The following is a 17662-nucleotide window of genomic DNA, read 5'->3' as shown; positions in this document are numbered from 1 at the left end:
GAGTTTGTTTTCTTAACAGACTGTTTCATGGGCTAACAAACCACCTTCCTAGCAACACTAAGGTTTTAAATTGCATTCCTTCCCACCTCTTTTTCTTTCAAGTTAGAAGAAAATGCTTGATGATAGTCAGGAGGAGTAGACAAGAAAAGAAAATCCCTGACTCTAGTCTTAAATTACAGACTTGCTTGAGGAAAACATATAAAAAGCAGAACATCTCTGAAGTAACCTCAAGTTTTTCCAGTGTATAAAGCATTATTTTGTTCATGCTGCTTTCAACCTAGTAATACATTTTATGCAATTTTAATTAAAATACCCCTTTATTCTTCCTTCTGACTTCACCATTTCTTAAAAAATATTTTGACTAATAAAGCTTTTAAAAAAATACTAACTCATCTAATTGAAAATAGATTGGAAGACAAGTTTCCCTGCTCTCTGAATGTTATTAGAAAAACTGGAGTCAATTATCTCTACTAGCATAATAGACTCTTGCTTTTTCAGATTCTCCAAGAAAATTAGCCTTAAGGTTATGCACACTTCCTCATCAGTGGAAGAGAACTCAAAGTAGCTTAAGAATGGTGATTGAAGATGAGCCTGTGTCTTCTTTTATATTTATAAAATTGTACAAATATAATGACAGGGAGGCACTTAAACTGCTGGTGGAGCTTGAAGTGTCCACCGCAGCTCATGTTATTTTTCGGTAGCTGACATGTGGTAAGCTATTTTAGAGTATAGCCTGCATTCAAAAGTTAAGAAAAGTTATGTTACTAGAGCCTTAGGTAAACTAAAGAACACCATACTCTTAGCTTAAAATAATATATATCTAGTTAGCACTACTAGTAATTTTCAAAATGGAATTTTCAATATGTACATGGACAAGACAAACAGTATTTCTGTAGTCAGGTTCCCATTCCCATGCAGAGCTGTGAAGATGAACTCTAATTTGAAGATTACAATACTGCTAAATAGCAACTAAAACTGCTTTAGAAATCATGATCTGTTAATGACCATTTTAAGGTATTTTTAACAGAGTGAATAGCTTTGTCCCAAAGTGTATCTAACTGCTCTCATACTGAAGTTTCAGTTTCATGATTTAAATAATGAGATGGCCTAAACAGTAGGGTTTTTTTTCCCCAAAAAATATTCTTTAGACTTGAGTATATGAATAATCAAGCTTCACAGACTTTACTCCAAAAAAATTATAATTAGAAAACAGAATTAAGGTTCTTACAAATACCCCAAATGCTTCAATCAAGATTTATTCCTGCATGGATGGTGAATTCACTAGGTGAGTCAGCAGCTCCTCTCTACACCACCTAATGTCACTACTGTGAGAAAACTCAAACTCATCCAGGGAGTCCTAGCAAAAGGGATGCAGTTTTTTGTAATGCATTTATGGACTTCGATATTGCAGCCACTGTTGAAAGGTAAATTTTAAGCATACAGGATCAGAACAGGTCAACACAAGTTCCTTCCCAAGCATCTTTTTGGTTCAGACCAGCTCAGATGCGGCTGTGTCTGGAAGCTTCCTCTGGCAGCTGTCCCCCCTGAGAGGTGAAGGTGGTTTAGTACAGCAGTGACTCCTACCTGAACGCTCACCAGCACGAGGGAGTGCAGGAGCCAACCCAAGAAGCTGACGACAATTCTACATCTAAACAACACCGCAAAGACCAAGGCCCAGTGCCCAACATCACATTGCTATGAACACTCTCACTCATAACACACTTTGAAGTCCAGTGGTACAGGTTGCTAGTTATAAGTCCAATAAACAGCACATTTCTCTGACATTTTCACTCTTCTCAGCTGCTTTGGTCTTACTGAACTGCAATGAGAAACTAATCTGGGCTCTTTCAATCTTGCTTTTAAGTAAAAGCGATTAACTGAGCAAAACAGCTAAGAATGTCATAGAACCACCACTTCTTGAAGTCTTCAGTCAGAACTGCTATTCAAAACACAATCTTGCACTCCAGTATTAATTACAGATTACACACATGACTCACTTCATTACTGTGCATTGTCTACAATTAGCTGTTACTGCTGAGGAAAGCAAGCATAGGATCCTCAGCTCTACAGCAATTGAGAGGATGGACTGACAACCAACCAAACCCTGAAACTCATGTCACCGTGCAACTGCTGGAACACTCATTTTGCGTACTATGTAGTATTTTGACTTCTTTTCTCTTACAAAGAATATAATAAAATAAATAAATAAATGAAGGGCAGGAGGACTGATCAGGGCTATAAAGCAGTCCCACACAAGGAAATATTACATGTGTATTTTAACTTGTAGAAAAGAAATGGCAAAGAATATGCAGGTTTAGGTCTATGAAACCACACAAAAGATGACAAGCAGGAAAAAACTACACACTGTTATTCAGAAAATGCATTGGAAAGTGGCAAATGAAAGCTATCCAGCAGAAGCTATAAAAGACACATACTTTTACACACACTGTACAGTAAAATATACTGGAACTCCTGGCACAGGATGCTGCAGAATCACCCTGAGTTAAAGAATTAGGCCACTTACTGGGCAAGGCCTTACTCAGATGCACATAGTGCGTTTCCCTAAGCAACGCTCTGCTAAGAGCTGGGAACGCTCTCTGTATGGCTGACCATGGCCAGTACTGGCTTTGGCCTGGAGACACGTCTGGTCAGCCACAGCACAGCCACTCTTCTGAGCATGCATCTGTTAATGTGCACACATCCCAACTACTGCTCACTGTCTTACAGCTTTTAGCTAACAAACTACTCATAACAGCTATTTTTGATAGGTCATTCTATTAAGAATCCATTAGTATTTCTGGAAATTTAAAAACAAAAAAACATCAAGAAACTGTAAATGCAGCCAAGATGCCTTTTTCTGCCACCAAAGAGCGTAATATTTTTATCAGCTAGTCTGAAATAACAAAAAAATTTAAGCTGGCATTTCCTGATCAGCATGTCTGAGATCACATGCTTTATTTTTTTTAAGAACTGCTTTATGTTTTCACATGTATTGTTTTAATGTATTTCCATTTATTAAATATGTAATTAACAAGCTTTTAACTTGAGTGTAGTATCTCTAAAGTTATGGATTAATAAAATCTATGCTATTAAACTCATAACATACTAAGGGGAGTATTACTCTAGATAAACTAAGTTTGTACAATTAAACCATTATGAAGTACAGATCATTTTCAATAATGTCTGTAGAGAGCTATCAAAGCAGCATAACATGCTGTGATCATCAGAATTCTTTTCAGAAAGCATTCAAATTAAGTTTTCCTGGCATTAACACACACTACCAAAATGCACAAATCATTTTGAAAGTGAGAAGTGCATTGGACAAAAAATCATCACAGATTAAACATATACCTCATGATGCCACTAAAGCATTTTTAGATGTTTTGTATAACAAGATAGAAACCTTATTTTTTTTCTCTGCAATATGCATTTATTTTCCATGCAAACGTTTGACTGAAAATGTTTTAATACACGAAAGCTTGCAGAAATAAATTCTGTTAAATACAGAAAAAAATGTAAATAATGTGGTATTTTTCTCAGAAAAATGTTGTGACAAGATTTGGGCAAAGCTGATCTATTTCCTTAGGAATTGTTCTATTTTCTGTTATAAAACAGCTCAAATATATTTTCTATCCTTCATACATGATGAAATATGATTTACACATCAAATGTGTAAGTTCTCATATGCCCAGCAACTGTGCTAATTTCACAAAGTAAGAAGTAGTCTTACAGCATCAACAATTGCACAATATACAACCATCTGCTCCGTCATTCCTACTGACCCATGTCCACATTATTTCCCATTTCATGCCAAAAGACTTTAAAAAAATTCCTAAGTTACTAATGATATATAGCCTTAACCAGATTTTGATTCACTACTCATACAACGAACATTGAGTTAGTTGCTTCAAATGACTCTAGGTAAAACAATTCGTAGTATGAATGGAATTTTTTTTTAAATATAAACTGATTTTGGTTTTGTGTTTGTTTTTGTTTCTGTTTTTTTTTTAAACTTTACTTCCAATAAACTTGAGCACTTCAAGGCATGTAGTCAAGATGTGAAACCCCTCTTATTTCTACTTCTTTTTAATATACTGGGAACAATTTTTCTTAAATACTTGCTTTGTAGGGCTAGAGTTAGTCTATGATTTCAAAATCAAATTCATAGTTGGAAAAAAACAAAACAACTTTTTCTTCCCCTGTCTCTAAGGTTACAAGTGTAAATAGCTCAGGATGTTACAATATTAAAAAACATTGTGAAAAGTAACAGAACAAGTTGACACTTTCAAATGTGACATTTAAAACAGCAATATTGCTTTTCCAATTTTTAACTCTCGAAGAAAAAAAAAAAAATCAACTGAAGAAGTATTCCCTGAAAAATTTTGGTCAAATTTGCTTTCGTGTTTGCGAAGTTGAAAGAACATACAGCTACATAGTACCTGAAGAGCTCATGCTGATTTTTGAAAATTTTTATAAAGCCTTCTCACGTAACATTCACAGTGTAATTTGAAATTTTTACATGTATCACCCTAGCCTCAGTATCTTTCAATTATCAAGCAAAATTAAAACCCAATGTTTTTAGACTATAAAGTTCAAATTACAAACACTTGAAATTAAGTGACAAAAACGCCCATTTTACTGAGATCTTAATGGTTTTATTCACAAAATAATCAGCTTCATCTTTCCAAAGGAAGAATTTAACAGAAAAACACAAAGCAATAGCTATAAAAAAATGGTACTGAAAACTTGAAAAAGTCTGATAAAATTTACAAATGCAAACTATCACTCTGTACAAAACTTCTGTCTCTTTTTTTTAAAGAAAGTTCAGTAATGGATTTTAAAATACAGTTTTAACATCTCAGAAATGCACATTTAAGAATTATTTCCGTCCGTGTGGGGAATTCTCCCTTCGTCTGTCCTCGTTCTTTCTAGATTCTCTGTACTGGTCAGAATAACGGGTGTACTTGTCTCGGTGTTTCTCTGAACCATTTCTGTATCGGTGTTCTTGTTCCTCTTCTCTTGGACTCGAATTATTATGGGCTCTATCTCCAGATATTGATCTTTCTCTTTTTCTACTGCGATGTCCATTATCTTTGCTCCAGCGTCTGTAGTTTTCATCATCAGACACAGAAGCTCTTCTCTCCGTTCTCTTTGGTTTTGAATTACTGTGTTTATTGTCTAGATCCTTATTTCTTTCATTGTTCCTATCCTTTCCACTATAATAACCGTCTCTGCCATTGGAGTCGTCTCTGTGATGATATTTTGATACGTCATCTCTCCTGTGTGATTCTCTCAGATTTCGGTGATTTCTTTCTGATTTGCTCTCAGTATCACTTCTTTCCTCTTGCTGCCTCCTTCCCATTTTCTTTTCTAGTGATTTCCTTTTCCTTTCATGCTTTTTCCTGGAAACTTTATCAGATTCTCTTTTTTTCTTTTGCATTCTCTTTCTTTTGGCTTTAGAAACATCTGAAATTTTAACAAAACATGTAACAAAAGAGGTTGCATTTTAATTTATTACACTTAACTTGTTCAATTACTTAGAAAATTCTGGAGTTCTTTTGTCAGAAAACTTTTTTGGGTAAGTATCTGGACAAAAGTTTCAAAATAATGAACTTTGATTTTATTGCCCCCCCAACCCCCAGCTGAGTATCTCATGTTATGGGGGAAAATTTACTCATTTAATTGAGGAGGTATTGATTATTTTTAAATGTTTGCCTGCAGGCTTTTTATTTTACACAGAGAAATTCTCCATTAAAGTGTGAACTGACTATCAAGCCCACGATTACTCTCCATTTTTCCTGTAAGCTTCAGTATTTCTCAGTGATTCCACTGTTACTAACACAAGAATCTCATGTTAACAAAAAGCAAGGTCACAATGCACCACCCCAAAACCTTAAGAGCAATCAAATAAGAAGTTGGGGAATTGCCTTCTGCATTTCATCCCATTTACAATGCCTATACAGGTATGGAGAACATGATGCAGCTCAAACTGAAAAGAAACTTCAACTTACCAAAAAAAACCAACAAACCTACACCTGAATGCAAGATACTACTAAGCAGTCATATAAGTGTTAAAATAGAGTAACTCACTAAATGAGAATCTGACATAAGATCTGCAAACCTGTTAATCCAAGAACTGTTTGGTTATGTAAGATATGGTTTCATGTTGGAAAAGATTTTAAATTCTATGTACTGACAGAATTCCAACAACCTTGCTTTCCCTAACTCCAATTGATTAAGAGGGGAAGTGATGCCTGACTTTTGAGAACCTCTACCCATTATTATCCTCTTGTTGACTTGATACAAAAGGACCAGGTATAGGCTGTAAAATCATATATATTTTTGAGAGTGCTTTGGTATATTATTTTTTTTTTAGAAAGATCACCATTCCCAGATCATCCAGTCTCTTAAAACAATTTACTTTTCCAATTACTTCCTGGAAAAGCTGATCAGCCAATAAAGATTAAAAACAGCAGATGGGGAAAAGTCTCCCAACACTATCCTATGAGGAAACAGAGGCATACTAAAATGGCTTGAGGTATATGAACATAACAACGGCCCTCTGGCACATTTTCAGGAGAAACAGTGACAGCTTTGTCAACAACTCAAGATTAAAACTTGTGTATTTCTAACTACAGAGTTGTGCTCATCTCAGTGGAAGAGGTCTTACTCTTTCTGTTTGGTCTTTAGAAGTAACCTCTAGATTCACTGAACAGTAAACACTGAAGTTACAGCTATTTAGAATAAACACCTTATTGTATGAACAGCAGTATCATATCAGCTAATTGTTTCTAATCACTTTCTGAAAATACCACAGCCATAAATTGATTTATTAGTACATCAAATACTTGAGTTCTACATACTTGGAGTTATGACCACTAATGGACCTCAGCCAAGTTTACCATTAAAGAATATAGTTATCTCCAATTAGTGTTCTGACCACTGCATTTCAGCACACAAAAAACAGAAAAAAATAAGTGAAACCAGGCAGCAAAGATATCAAAATGCAAGTTTTAATAAATGAGTTCCTGAATGGAGAAAGGACAACTAGTAAAAGGGAAGGTCCTAAACTAAGAAAATTGAAGTGTTGATACTAGCAGACTGCAGACGCAGTTGGTTTGTCACTAAGGACGTACCTCTCTGGTTCCTATGAAGCAGCTCAGCAGAGCTGCAGCTGTCTACACAGGAGCCATCTGGCTCTTTGCTGAACCAACACCTTCTCTGACCCTATTTAACAGTGCCCTCCTCTAGTGCTTTGTCGTCATTAATGCGATTAACGTGATGACACACAAATCAGACTTTGTACAGTAAGATTGCAATGAAGAACAAAAAATGCATTCTCAAAGCATGAGCAGCTCCTACTGCTTTTATTTTATTAATCAACATTTTCATTTCAAAGGCATATAATAAATCAAATTAACTTTGAATTAGCAAGCTTCTGTACTATAGAAGGTCATGCTGTGTTATCATCTGCTCATGTTATACACATTGGGGGAGACTGCACACACACTAACTCATACTAGGATGTACTTTACAGAATAAGGAATGTTTATGACAATTCATGTCAAATAGGAGGTTCTACATCAGCAGGATGGTATAAGTTGCTGAACACTAACTATAAATACATAAAACTACAAAATACTAAGTTGTCAGCAAAAGCTAATTCTTCCTTGGAGATTTGTCTACAGACAAAAGCCTTCACTACACAACCTCTTCTCAGGGAAGAGGAATTTGAAATGGAGACTTGGAAAGAGAATAAAGTTTAAACACATTGTTAGAACTGAACAATGTGATTTCTGACCCACAAAGCACCACATTATTTACAGGGAAGGACACAAGTAGTTTCAAGCTGTGTCAATCAAGACAAGCAAAAAGAGTTGCAGACATTAGTCTCTAGAGTTAACCAGAAAGTATCTCCCAGAGATGTTAATAGGGAATGCCTCCATCCTCCACTAAACTGAAGTGATAGCACTGTGCAACAGGTATCAACTGTGTAAAACAGCAATCTGCAAAACAATGTTCCTCAGATATTTAAGTTTCTAAAAATGGAACTCAGTTTTTCTAAATTCTAAAATCAAGTATTTAATATTTTAAAACATGTACATTTAAAAAAATTGATTAGTTCTTAAAGCAGAGAAACACTGTATGTAGCTAGATTTTTTTTTTCTAAAATCAAGTATATATAGAAATAGAAATAAATATTTTTATAGAGGAAAATTAAAGAGAAGTAAATAGTTATAGCTAATGTTTAAGTACCTGAGTCACTGCTGTTGTCACTGCTAGATGAAGAGTCACTGCTGCTGGATGACTCTGAGCTACTACTGCTGCTGTCAGAATCAGAATCTGAGGAAGAGTCTGTCTCTGAAGATGAAGAGGAATCTGATGACTCAACATCTTGTTTCTGTGTCATTATCATCTTTGGTGCATTTTTAAGATGTTCCCGTAATTCATCTCTAATTATGAACAACAACAAAAAAATAACATTTTTTTTTGGCAGGAAGGAGGAAAAAGAAGGAAAGTAGGTATCAAATCAGAAGAGTGCTCCTTACGTTAGTCCTCCAAGGCCAATAGAGGTGAAGAAATTGATGGCAAAACGAGTGTTTCTTGGGTTATCCCGAGGCAATAATCCCTCAAAGAAAGTCTGCAATGTTCTGATGGAAACAAACATTTAAATTAAATGCCATGCCAGCTTAGCACTAATTCTTATCAATATTAATAAACTGAAAAAGAAACTGTACGGATCTCCATTGGACAGCAAAAATTTTCTCTTCATGCATTTTTCAATACTTTCACTTTTTATATCTGTGATGTATCTGACCAAAAAGCTATTTAAAAAATTGCTCTTTTATGAAAAGAGCAAAACTTCTTCACACATAGAATTACATACATACTGTCAGATTATGACAACAGAAAGCCTGGTTTTATGAAGCCTGAAGAGAGTTGTGAAACCACAGTAGCCTGTGACAGCAAAGGATAATACTTGCTGACCAAGAAATTCAAAGATCGAGGTACCCAGATCTGAAATCCCAAACAAGGCCCTAAGTATGGTTTCAAGTTTAAGTTTACATGAGCTAAAGCATCTACTAAATTCTTAATCATACACAGAAGAAATCCCAACTTACAGGAAATAGCTCAAACAACTGAAAGGAAAATTGCCAGAATGCAATGCATTAAAAATCACATACAGACTGAAGAGAATGTTATTTACACTACATTTAAGGATAAGCAACTAATCCTAGAAAAACTGCTATTAGTAGTTATGTGCTTCTTTTTACAGTTTTGTCAGAAAAAGAAGCCACGGTAACATTTATTACGTAGCTATATAGCTGATAATACGTAAAGATAGACTTGCACTTAAAAAATTCTTATACAAGCTGAATATCACTTGAGGATAAAAAAAAAAAAGACAGACCTTACAAATAGTCACACACATCCTTGAACCCAAACTGATATTAACATACTCAGCTTAATGGGACTCTTTGCAATGACTGTATCTATACATGAATTTAATTCTTAAAAGTACTGCAGCTACAGAACTGCAGTCTTAGTTGAACCTGAAAACAGAGTTACCACCTGTACTTTTTCAGGTAATGAAACTAATTGAATTTAAAGTTTTGAAAATAAATGCCAACTTACTCATCCTTTAATCTTGCGTTTAGATTAGGAAGTCCCATGTATTCGCTGAGCTCCTGAAAGAATATTTTCACAAATATTCTACTGGAGGATGTGGTGGTTTCTTCACTCAGTATTATACATTCAAGGACCTGAAAATATTTAGAAAAAACCCCTTAACTTTAAACATACTTTCTTCTATTTATCTTAAAAACTTGTGTCCTCTTGAAATAACTAATAAAATTTTTTTTTCTCCCCTCCCCCGTCCCCCTCCCTCAAGAACATAAACCCTGTAATTCCTAGTCAAGACTTTCTTCCTCAAAAATACTTTTCTACCACCTGGAATCAGCTTCTGATCATATTTATGCTACTTCTTTCTCCATAAGAGAAAATCAGGTATTTTAACTTCTGGGAAGCTAAAAGATTTGAGAGTTAAGTTCTAAAGAGGTGAACTATTAGGACTGATTTATGTGTGCCTGAAGAATGACAATTAGACTAGACTGTGAAGCAAGGATAAAGAGTATGGAATGTTACTTTAATAATGAATGCTTCATTTTTAATGTTATATTACTTTATCTCAGAATGTGGGATTGCTTTTATTTATTTGGCACTTAAATCACAAAATGGCAGTATTGTTAAATTTCTTATAATTCTATTACAATTTTTAATTTAATATATTAAGATAATTTTTAAATGTTTCTTTAGGCTTTTTTTTTTAGAGACAGTTCTGCTATTCACATTGCTGATTAGAAGTTCAAAATTATAGAAGAAAGTATATTTTAATCAAGCAATTCTAGCTGAGCTCCATAAAATAACAGCTTAAATTAACTACGTCAGAATCAGGGAGGGAGGATGATGATGTACAGGGGGCAGAAAGGGGAGTTAGAGCAATACTGAATTGTTCAACACTGTCTGAGAAGATATTTTAAATAATTTACAGATACAGGTAGCTCCAAGTTGTAGAATACTAACACTAATATATTATATATTATTTCTGAATACTGGAAATTAATTATTGAAAAAGAAATCTAGGACAATAGCCTTTTTTACTTACACTCCAGGGAATTGAATCGGTGTACAGTAGATGAGCAAACATCTTGGCAACATTCCTCAGTTTGTTCGTTTCCAAACGATGAATGGTATCGTATTGTTCTTTGAAAATAGCTTCAAAGGATTCCATATACTCTTTTTTTAACATGCAGAAACGCTGAGACAACATTGTACAATTTAAACAACCAGATTAAACAAAATATTAAACATGCAAATAAACCACATGTAAGTGACCTAACAATGCAAATATTTACTGCAGGATTTTCCTTTTAAACAGCCCTTGGAGGAGAAGAAAATGGATACATTTATTGCTTTCAGCAGTTTGTCAGAACAAGAAACTCATCTGCATTGCAAATTGGCAATTATCAATTTTGAACTGCAGCAAATTATCCAGCAGTTTCTTTTGCTTCTGTACATCCAGTATTTTCACCTGATGTAACCCCATCAGATGTAACTTTTTCTCATTACATCACTGAATGACTACTGAAAATTTGAGAGGCAGCAGGGAACAGAGGTAAGACAGTTTGGATGTAAACATTCCAAAGAACATGGAAATTAGCATTTCTGAATGTGTAGATTCATATGGTTAGTGTTTTGTAACTGACTGTCAGCAAAAGCATTTTCTCAAATACCAGATAATAAATACAAATGGGAAAAAATCCACTTCCTTTCAGCGTAACTTGCTCCCTTGAGAAGACAAGTATTTGATCTTAACTGTCAATATCACAGATAGGGAAAACTTAATGAAGAAATAACTGCAATTAGTCACACAAAAACAAAGAGCTAGCTGTCTACTGAAAAACAAAAAACCACCCACAATGAAGTGGTAGAAGATGAGAGTCTCCAAAATTAATCTTCAGCACTGTAAAAAGGATATTTTTCTGGTAACTTATAATATTTCTACCTCTTTTTAGCACCATTCCTTTGTTTCTGACTTACTGTTCTACCACAAGAAGAAAAGAAAGAAGCAGAAAGAAAAAAAGCAACGCTATAAAGAGAAAATGAGTTCTCATTCTGCATTCACCATGCTTATTACAATCAAAATGTTAACTGAATTCACTAATACAACTGATCAATATAACAAGTTTCAGAATTATAAAAAGACTATTAAAACCTAAGTCTGACACAAAAAAATAGAGTAAACCAATGAAATTATCTACCCTCCAGTGTAAAATGAAAACAGAACTCACCCCTGCCAGTAAGCCAAAGAATTTCTCATATGTTCTTTGCTGAGCACAGCAGTCAAGTATCATATTGCAGAGTTCTTTCTGGATTAAGAAACAAAAAACCAACCAAATCAACAAACATGTCTTTAGGTAAATGTACTGTAGCAGCAAAAAAAATTATTACTGCACACCAAAACACTGAGGAATCCAGTCTTACATGGATGCAAGCTTTGAAGCAAGAGTATTTACAGAAAACTTCATTGTCAACATCAGCAGTTTGCTGAATTTCTCAAGTCATCTGGGATATGAATATGAACTTTCACCATTCATATTTCCTCTTCTGCTTCAGCTAAAATTTATGAGTTAACACACTATACATCTAACCAAAAAAGGTCAAGACTAATTTACAAACTGACTTTACCACAGTGCAAAAATGATATACAAGATAAAAGGGGAAGGTTTTAAAGGGCTTTTTTGTGGGTTTGGTTTTGTTTGTTTGTTGGAGGTGGGACTTTTTGTTTTATTTGTTTTCTAGATAGCACCAATCCCTGTATTTCTAGAAAATGAAGATTCTTCACAACTTTCAAACAGCAAAATGGCTTACAGACAAGCCATTTGGAAACTCAATGTCTCAAAAAAACCCCTCAACTCTCAACTCAAACTAAAAACTCAACTCTCCTCACATGGATATCAACTATCTACAACAGTTAGTCCCAGCCTTTTTGGAACACAGGTGGTCCAACTCCCTTTCTCCTTGTTCCCCAACACCATCACTCCAAGGTCATGACTGAACCAGCCTCTGGCAGCTACCTCCTCCTATTCCTTCACACACATCAAGCCAAGAACCAGAGGGAAACACACAGGTGAATAGGACCAGAGAGCCCTTCACTGGCTGAGAGCAGTGATCCAGGCAAGTCAGCGCACACGAGTTTAAAAACAAACATATTCCTCTGACCTAAAGTCTAAGTTACGAATTGTAATCATACAACTATGAACTGGTTTAGGGCACATTTTGAAACATTAGTTAAGACAAGCGAAGCAAACACTTATATATAAGTTAAGAGTTATGAAATACATGGCACTTAAAAAGGGCTGTAGTTTTTCTCCATTAATTTTTTCCATTATTATTTTCTCTTCAGAACAACTCTATAGCATAAACCAATTTATGACACTCCCAAATAGGTTTTCAGCTGTCAGCCATGTATCTTCCACAATTAGCTTTATTTCTCTTTAAACTAACAACAACACTCTTATAAAAAAATACTGAAAGTTTCAGGCATTTTGTACTTTTTGTATCTGACACCAGTTTACAGTAACATACACCAGTTTTCACAGTCTCCCACTTGTACCATTCTTCCAAGCATGTATTCCAGACAAATATTTTGGTGATCAAAAAAGCCAACCATGCTGAACTCCCTTCAAGTAATGAGGCAGTAACGTATCAAACAAACTTACAGATGTGCTCAAAGGCATTCCTTACAGCACTGTCACACTCCGTTAGTGTGATGTATTAAAATGCATATTAACTTTTTATATTATCCTGTTTTACAGTAACGTTGCAGTTAATCAGTTTTTAAACAATAAAAAGGGTAAAGTGCTGATGCCACTGCTAATAACATCAGCAAGACTTGAAAAACAAATTACTTTTCTTACTCATCTTAAATGCAATTACAAAATCAGTATCCCCAGTGGTTTATAGTAATTAAATATTTTAACATTTTAATTAAATATTACAATGATTTCTAGCAGGGCATCTTGAATAACCACATGCATAAAAAAAGATTTGTCCACAAAGGCGTTTTTTGCCAGTGTTATCTAAACTATCGAGGTTAGGTCTAGAGTAACTGTCTTCCAGATTAGAAATTAACGAACTTTAAAGTGATTTAATTATTTTTTGAGAGATGTGACAAAGTTCACATGGCAATTCTAGCCTCATTGATAGCTTTAAATGTTAGTTAACTCATTTCTGTACACCCAATGATAACACTTCTGGTGATGCTTATGGCAGGAAGAGCCTATGTTTTTTAGTGCATCCCTTGCTTTAAGGAATGCAATCAATTTGTTTCCTAATTTCGCAGGCAACTTATATACTGTGTTGTTTAGCAGTTTGCATACAATGCTCAAAAACTGACTATCCAGCTTAGTTAATAAAAAATGTAGAGCTACCCAGTCAAGAAGTAAAACTTCTTCAAAATTTCTGACATCCCATCCAGATGGTGAATCATCTTTTGTAAAGATACTTAATTCATTATTGTATCATGGAAAAAAAAGGCACTTCCCAAAACTGCTAGGACAGAAGACAAGGAGAAAACTCCCTCTAAAAACACTGCATTTCTTACAGTACTCCCCAAACATTTCCTGCTAGCTCCTGTCCAAGCAGAATAATGGTTTAGATGGGCCACAGCTCAACCTAACATGGCAAGTATCATCATACATTTAAAGATGCTAAAGGGTAGACTAGGAAAAGACAGAAAAATTGAACTTGCTTTTTTCCCCAGCTTTACCATATTAAAAACCAGGCACACCCTGCCCACTCTATATCCTCTCAGCTTCACACAAAGGCTATGTTCACTGCAGACAGAGCTAAAGCAACTCTGCTTTCTCACTCCCTTCTGATCTTCTGAGCTGCCTCGCAGGCTGCCTCCAAGCAGAGGTCTCACTCTCCCCTCCCTAGCTGGAAGTGATGCAATTTCCATCTCCTCTCCCTTGCCAGCCATGCAGATCTGTTCCATCCATTGCTTACAGAAGCTGAAGCAATCATGAGGCATCCCCACCCTGTAAGCTAATGTAGCTTCTCAAAATAGAAAACTATCAATGCCAGCACTTGGGTTCTAGAGTCATACAAGGAACTAAAGGAATTAACTTGCTCAAAGCAAACCTAGTTAAGGACATAGATTGGTTTAAATCAGTGTGAAATTGTAATTATGTTAAATTAGTGCCTTGCTTTTTATACATTTGCACTGCTCTTACAGATGGTATGCTCTTCCTTTTTCCCTCTTATTCCAGCTGAAGTGTATTTTACTTCTGTTTACTCCCTCAAGCTTACTCTACCTCTGCATATTTTACTGTGTGTAACCATCACACGTGCCTACTTCTTCCAGCATCTCTCCTTTTTTCTCTTCTTTATCTATCAAATTGCCACTTAGAGCCAAGGCTGGCAAAGGCACAGAACATGCTCCAGTAGCAGGTAGCCTCTTGGCAGACCCCACGCAGTGCTTTTGGCAGCTACTGTACTCTCTCCAAGTCTGTCCTGTGTTCTGTCAACTAACGGCCATTCTTAACTTTTATTGTCCCTTTATGCACCATTTTTTACCTCAGCTTGTTCAGCTTAAAGCTAAATATGGTTATCAAAAATCATGCACAAATCAGACCTACAACATTTCATACAGGAATCATTAACTGGATATAAGGATAAATACATTTTTAAACACACTGCTACAAGCCTGGAACACACGCACGCATGAGTCTGGTTAAATAACGTATTAAAGCCCAACAGTATGTGCTTCCCTTCCACCTAAAGGCTACACATGCAAAACTTTAAGTAATGCCACTGAGATAACCTGAGCAATTCCATCTCCTAGGTTAAATGCATACATACATGTTTGAAAGGTCAAAGTCTAGTTATAATTCTAGCTAATGCCCGTTATCAGTAACACACAAATACAGCATAATTCTGTATGTTTGCTATACCTTCGTTTTGTAGACATAAACAAACTACAACATACACAGAAAAGGAAATGAGCTTCCAAATTATATAATGAAACTGGCTACTTTTACCTCATTAGTATCATTAATGTCTAAAATATGCAGTTTTAGAAAACTTAAAGTTTATTGGAAATACTTTAACAAGTACAATCTGTCACATTTGTAAAGCATATGCAGCCTATATTCCAAAAAATACAATTAAGCTTTAAGCACTCAAAACAGTTCAAAATCAACGTTAGATTTAAAAAAAAATATATTGTAAGAGCTGAAAAATTTGAACTCATTTAAAGTTATAAGTGTATGCTTAAAATAATGTTATCTAATAGATAGAATGTAGTTAAAAGAGTACTTTTCAAAGCTTAAGTTGTGTTTCTAGGACTTCATCCCATATAGGTATGGTTTAAAAGACCTCTTTTAATCCATTACTAATTATTTCAAGTGATCTTTTGAATAATCCATCTATATTTAGATGATTTCTCCTGTCAAAGCTGAGCACCTTTGTGTGATCTACAAGCCTATTAGAGGCTCTACTCCTCCATTCCATCCTTCAGGTCATTAGAGAAATCTCAGGTCAGAGAAACCAGCTCATTCACACCTACTGAACTATTGAGAAACGGTTTTAGATTTTAATTATGTAATCTACATTATTAACTGGAGAGAATGAAAGAGTAAACCAAGTCCACTACTGGCTCTTTCAAAATTCTAACTCAATATTCAAATTCTGCACCTCCATGTGCATTTCCACATGTTCTGTATCTTCAGGGATTAGACTGACATTAACAGCACTGTGTTACACAAAACCACTGAGGAAACAAGACCCTGTCCATCAAAATTTTATATCCTAATTATAGACCATTTAGAAGCAGGTTTGGTTTGGGGTTTTTTTTGTTATTTTTCTTGTTTGTTTGGGGGTTTTTGGTGTTTTAGTCTTCAGAGGCTTCTACATGTGTAAAAAACAGGTCAAAAATACCATGTAATTTCCAAAAACTGATCAGTGTAAAATGGTCTGTCAGTAACATAATTCAAACAAGTATCCAAATCAACACTTTGACTCAAAAAACAAAGTCAAATTTCTAGGAGGAGTGTGGGCCCACCTCAAACTCAAGGCTACTGATAACACTAGTAACTCCTTTCTTTCTTCAACACTTTCTGAAGACTCCTGAGGAACAGACTTCAGACTGCTTTTCAACTTGTGATCTACACACCTCTGGCATCAAATATATTACTCCCATTTTAAAGATATAATTCACAAGCCATATAAGCTAACTTACGTATCTTATGTACTGAATGAACACCCTGTAAATTGATGGATTGTCAAAAGTATTCCCAGAATCATACAGGTCAAAGAGACAGCCAAACAGTTTAAGAAAGTAGGTCCTGTAGGTAGGGATTGGTTACTGCCCCTTGGATTAAGAAACAGCTGTAAGCACACACAGTCCTTTTCAATGCAAAGGAAATCAGGTTGAGGGCCCACTTCTTTCACAAGTTTTGAAACATATTATTAAAAACATTCAGCTATCAATGTTTTTAAAGAACTAAGTTTTTTGTAAAATGACACATTAATTACATGTTATATTTTATATAATATATAATAAATTCTTTTAAAAACTTATTTATCATACTAAAACATCTGATAACTAAGATAACTAATGCCTTGAGCTGGGCTGACGTTTAGATGAGCAGTTTGAGAGTAAGATCATTCTGATTTTGATGGAACTTGCAGATTTAAGGCAATGTATTTGAAAAAAGTACAGTTAAATTTAATGAAAAATCTGAACTGAATGTTATGATAGTAACATTCTATTCAGAAAATTAGGTGTATCCATGTCATTAGACTTACACTTCCAGACATTAACAACAACAAAAGCAGCAGCGAAATAAAGGAAGTTCATGCATTAACAGAACTTCAATTAAACACACTTTTAATCTCAAGTTACTGCTATGTACTTTTTTTTAAAACTGATAAATGATGAAAATTCGGATTGATTCAACATCTCAGGCCCACAAAAAGTCAGGCTTCAAAAGACAGGAAATCTGCTTGAGGACGATCACCTTCTACAGGCAGTAGCAAGTCTGCAGTTGGTGCAGTTGCCCAACCTACCAGTTGCAATGCTCCACAAGAACAAAGG

The 17662-nt window shown here is 35.0% G+C and overlaps 1 protein-coding gene across 1 annotated transcript in view; it reads right to left on the bottom strand.

Moving 5' to 3' along the window:
- Positions 1–4879: 4879 nt before the first annotated feature.
- CWC22 (CWC22 spliceosome-associated protein) overlaps positions 4880–17662 on the bottom strand; it is a 30767-nt gene continuing 17984 nt past the window's right edge. The window contains exons 14-19 of the mRNA XM_010193420.1: positions 11853–11930; positions 10667–10819; positions 9637–9764; positions 8550–8651; positions 8257–8453; positions 4880–5466 (exon numbers count right to left, since the gene is read on the bottom strand). Of these exons, the coding sequence (XP_010191722.1) occupies positions 4880–5466; positions 8257–8453; positions 8550–8651; positions 9637–9764; positions 10667–10819; positions 11853–11930 (1245 nt within the window). The remainder of the gene's footprint in view (positions 5467–8256; positions 8454–8549; positions 8652–9636; positions 9765–10666; positions 10820–11852; positions 11931–17662) is intronic.

The sequence above is a fragment of the Mesitornis unicolor genome, unplaced genomic scaffold (genome assembly GCF_000695765.1).
Source record: "Mesitornis unicolor isolate BGI_N332 unplaced genomic scaffold, ASM69576v1 scaffold11231, whole genome shotgun sequence".
Lineage (NCBI taxonomy): Eukaryota > Metazoa > Chordata > Aves > Mesitornithiformes > Mesitornithidae > Mesitornis > Mesitornis unicolor.
Note: the sequence above shows the minus strand (reverse complement) of the source record. Positions and strands in the feature narration are given on the sequence as shown.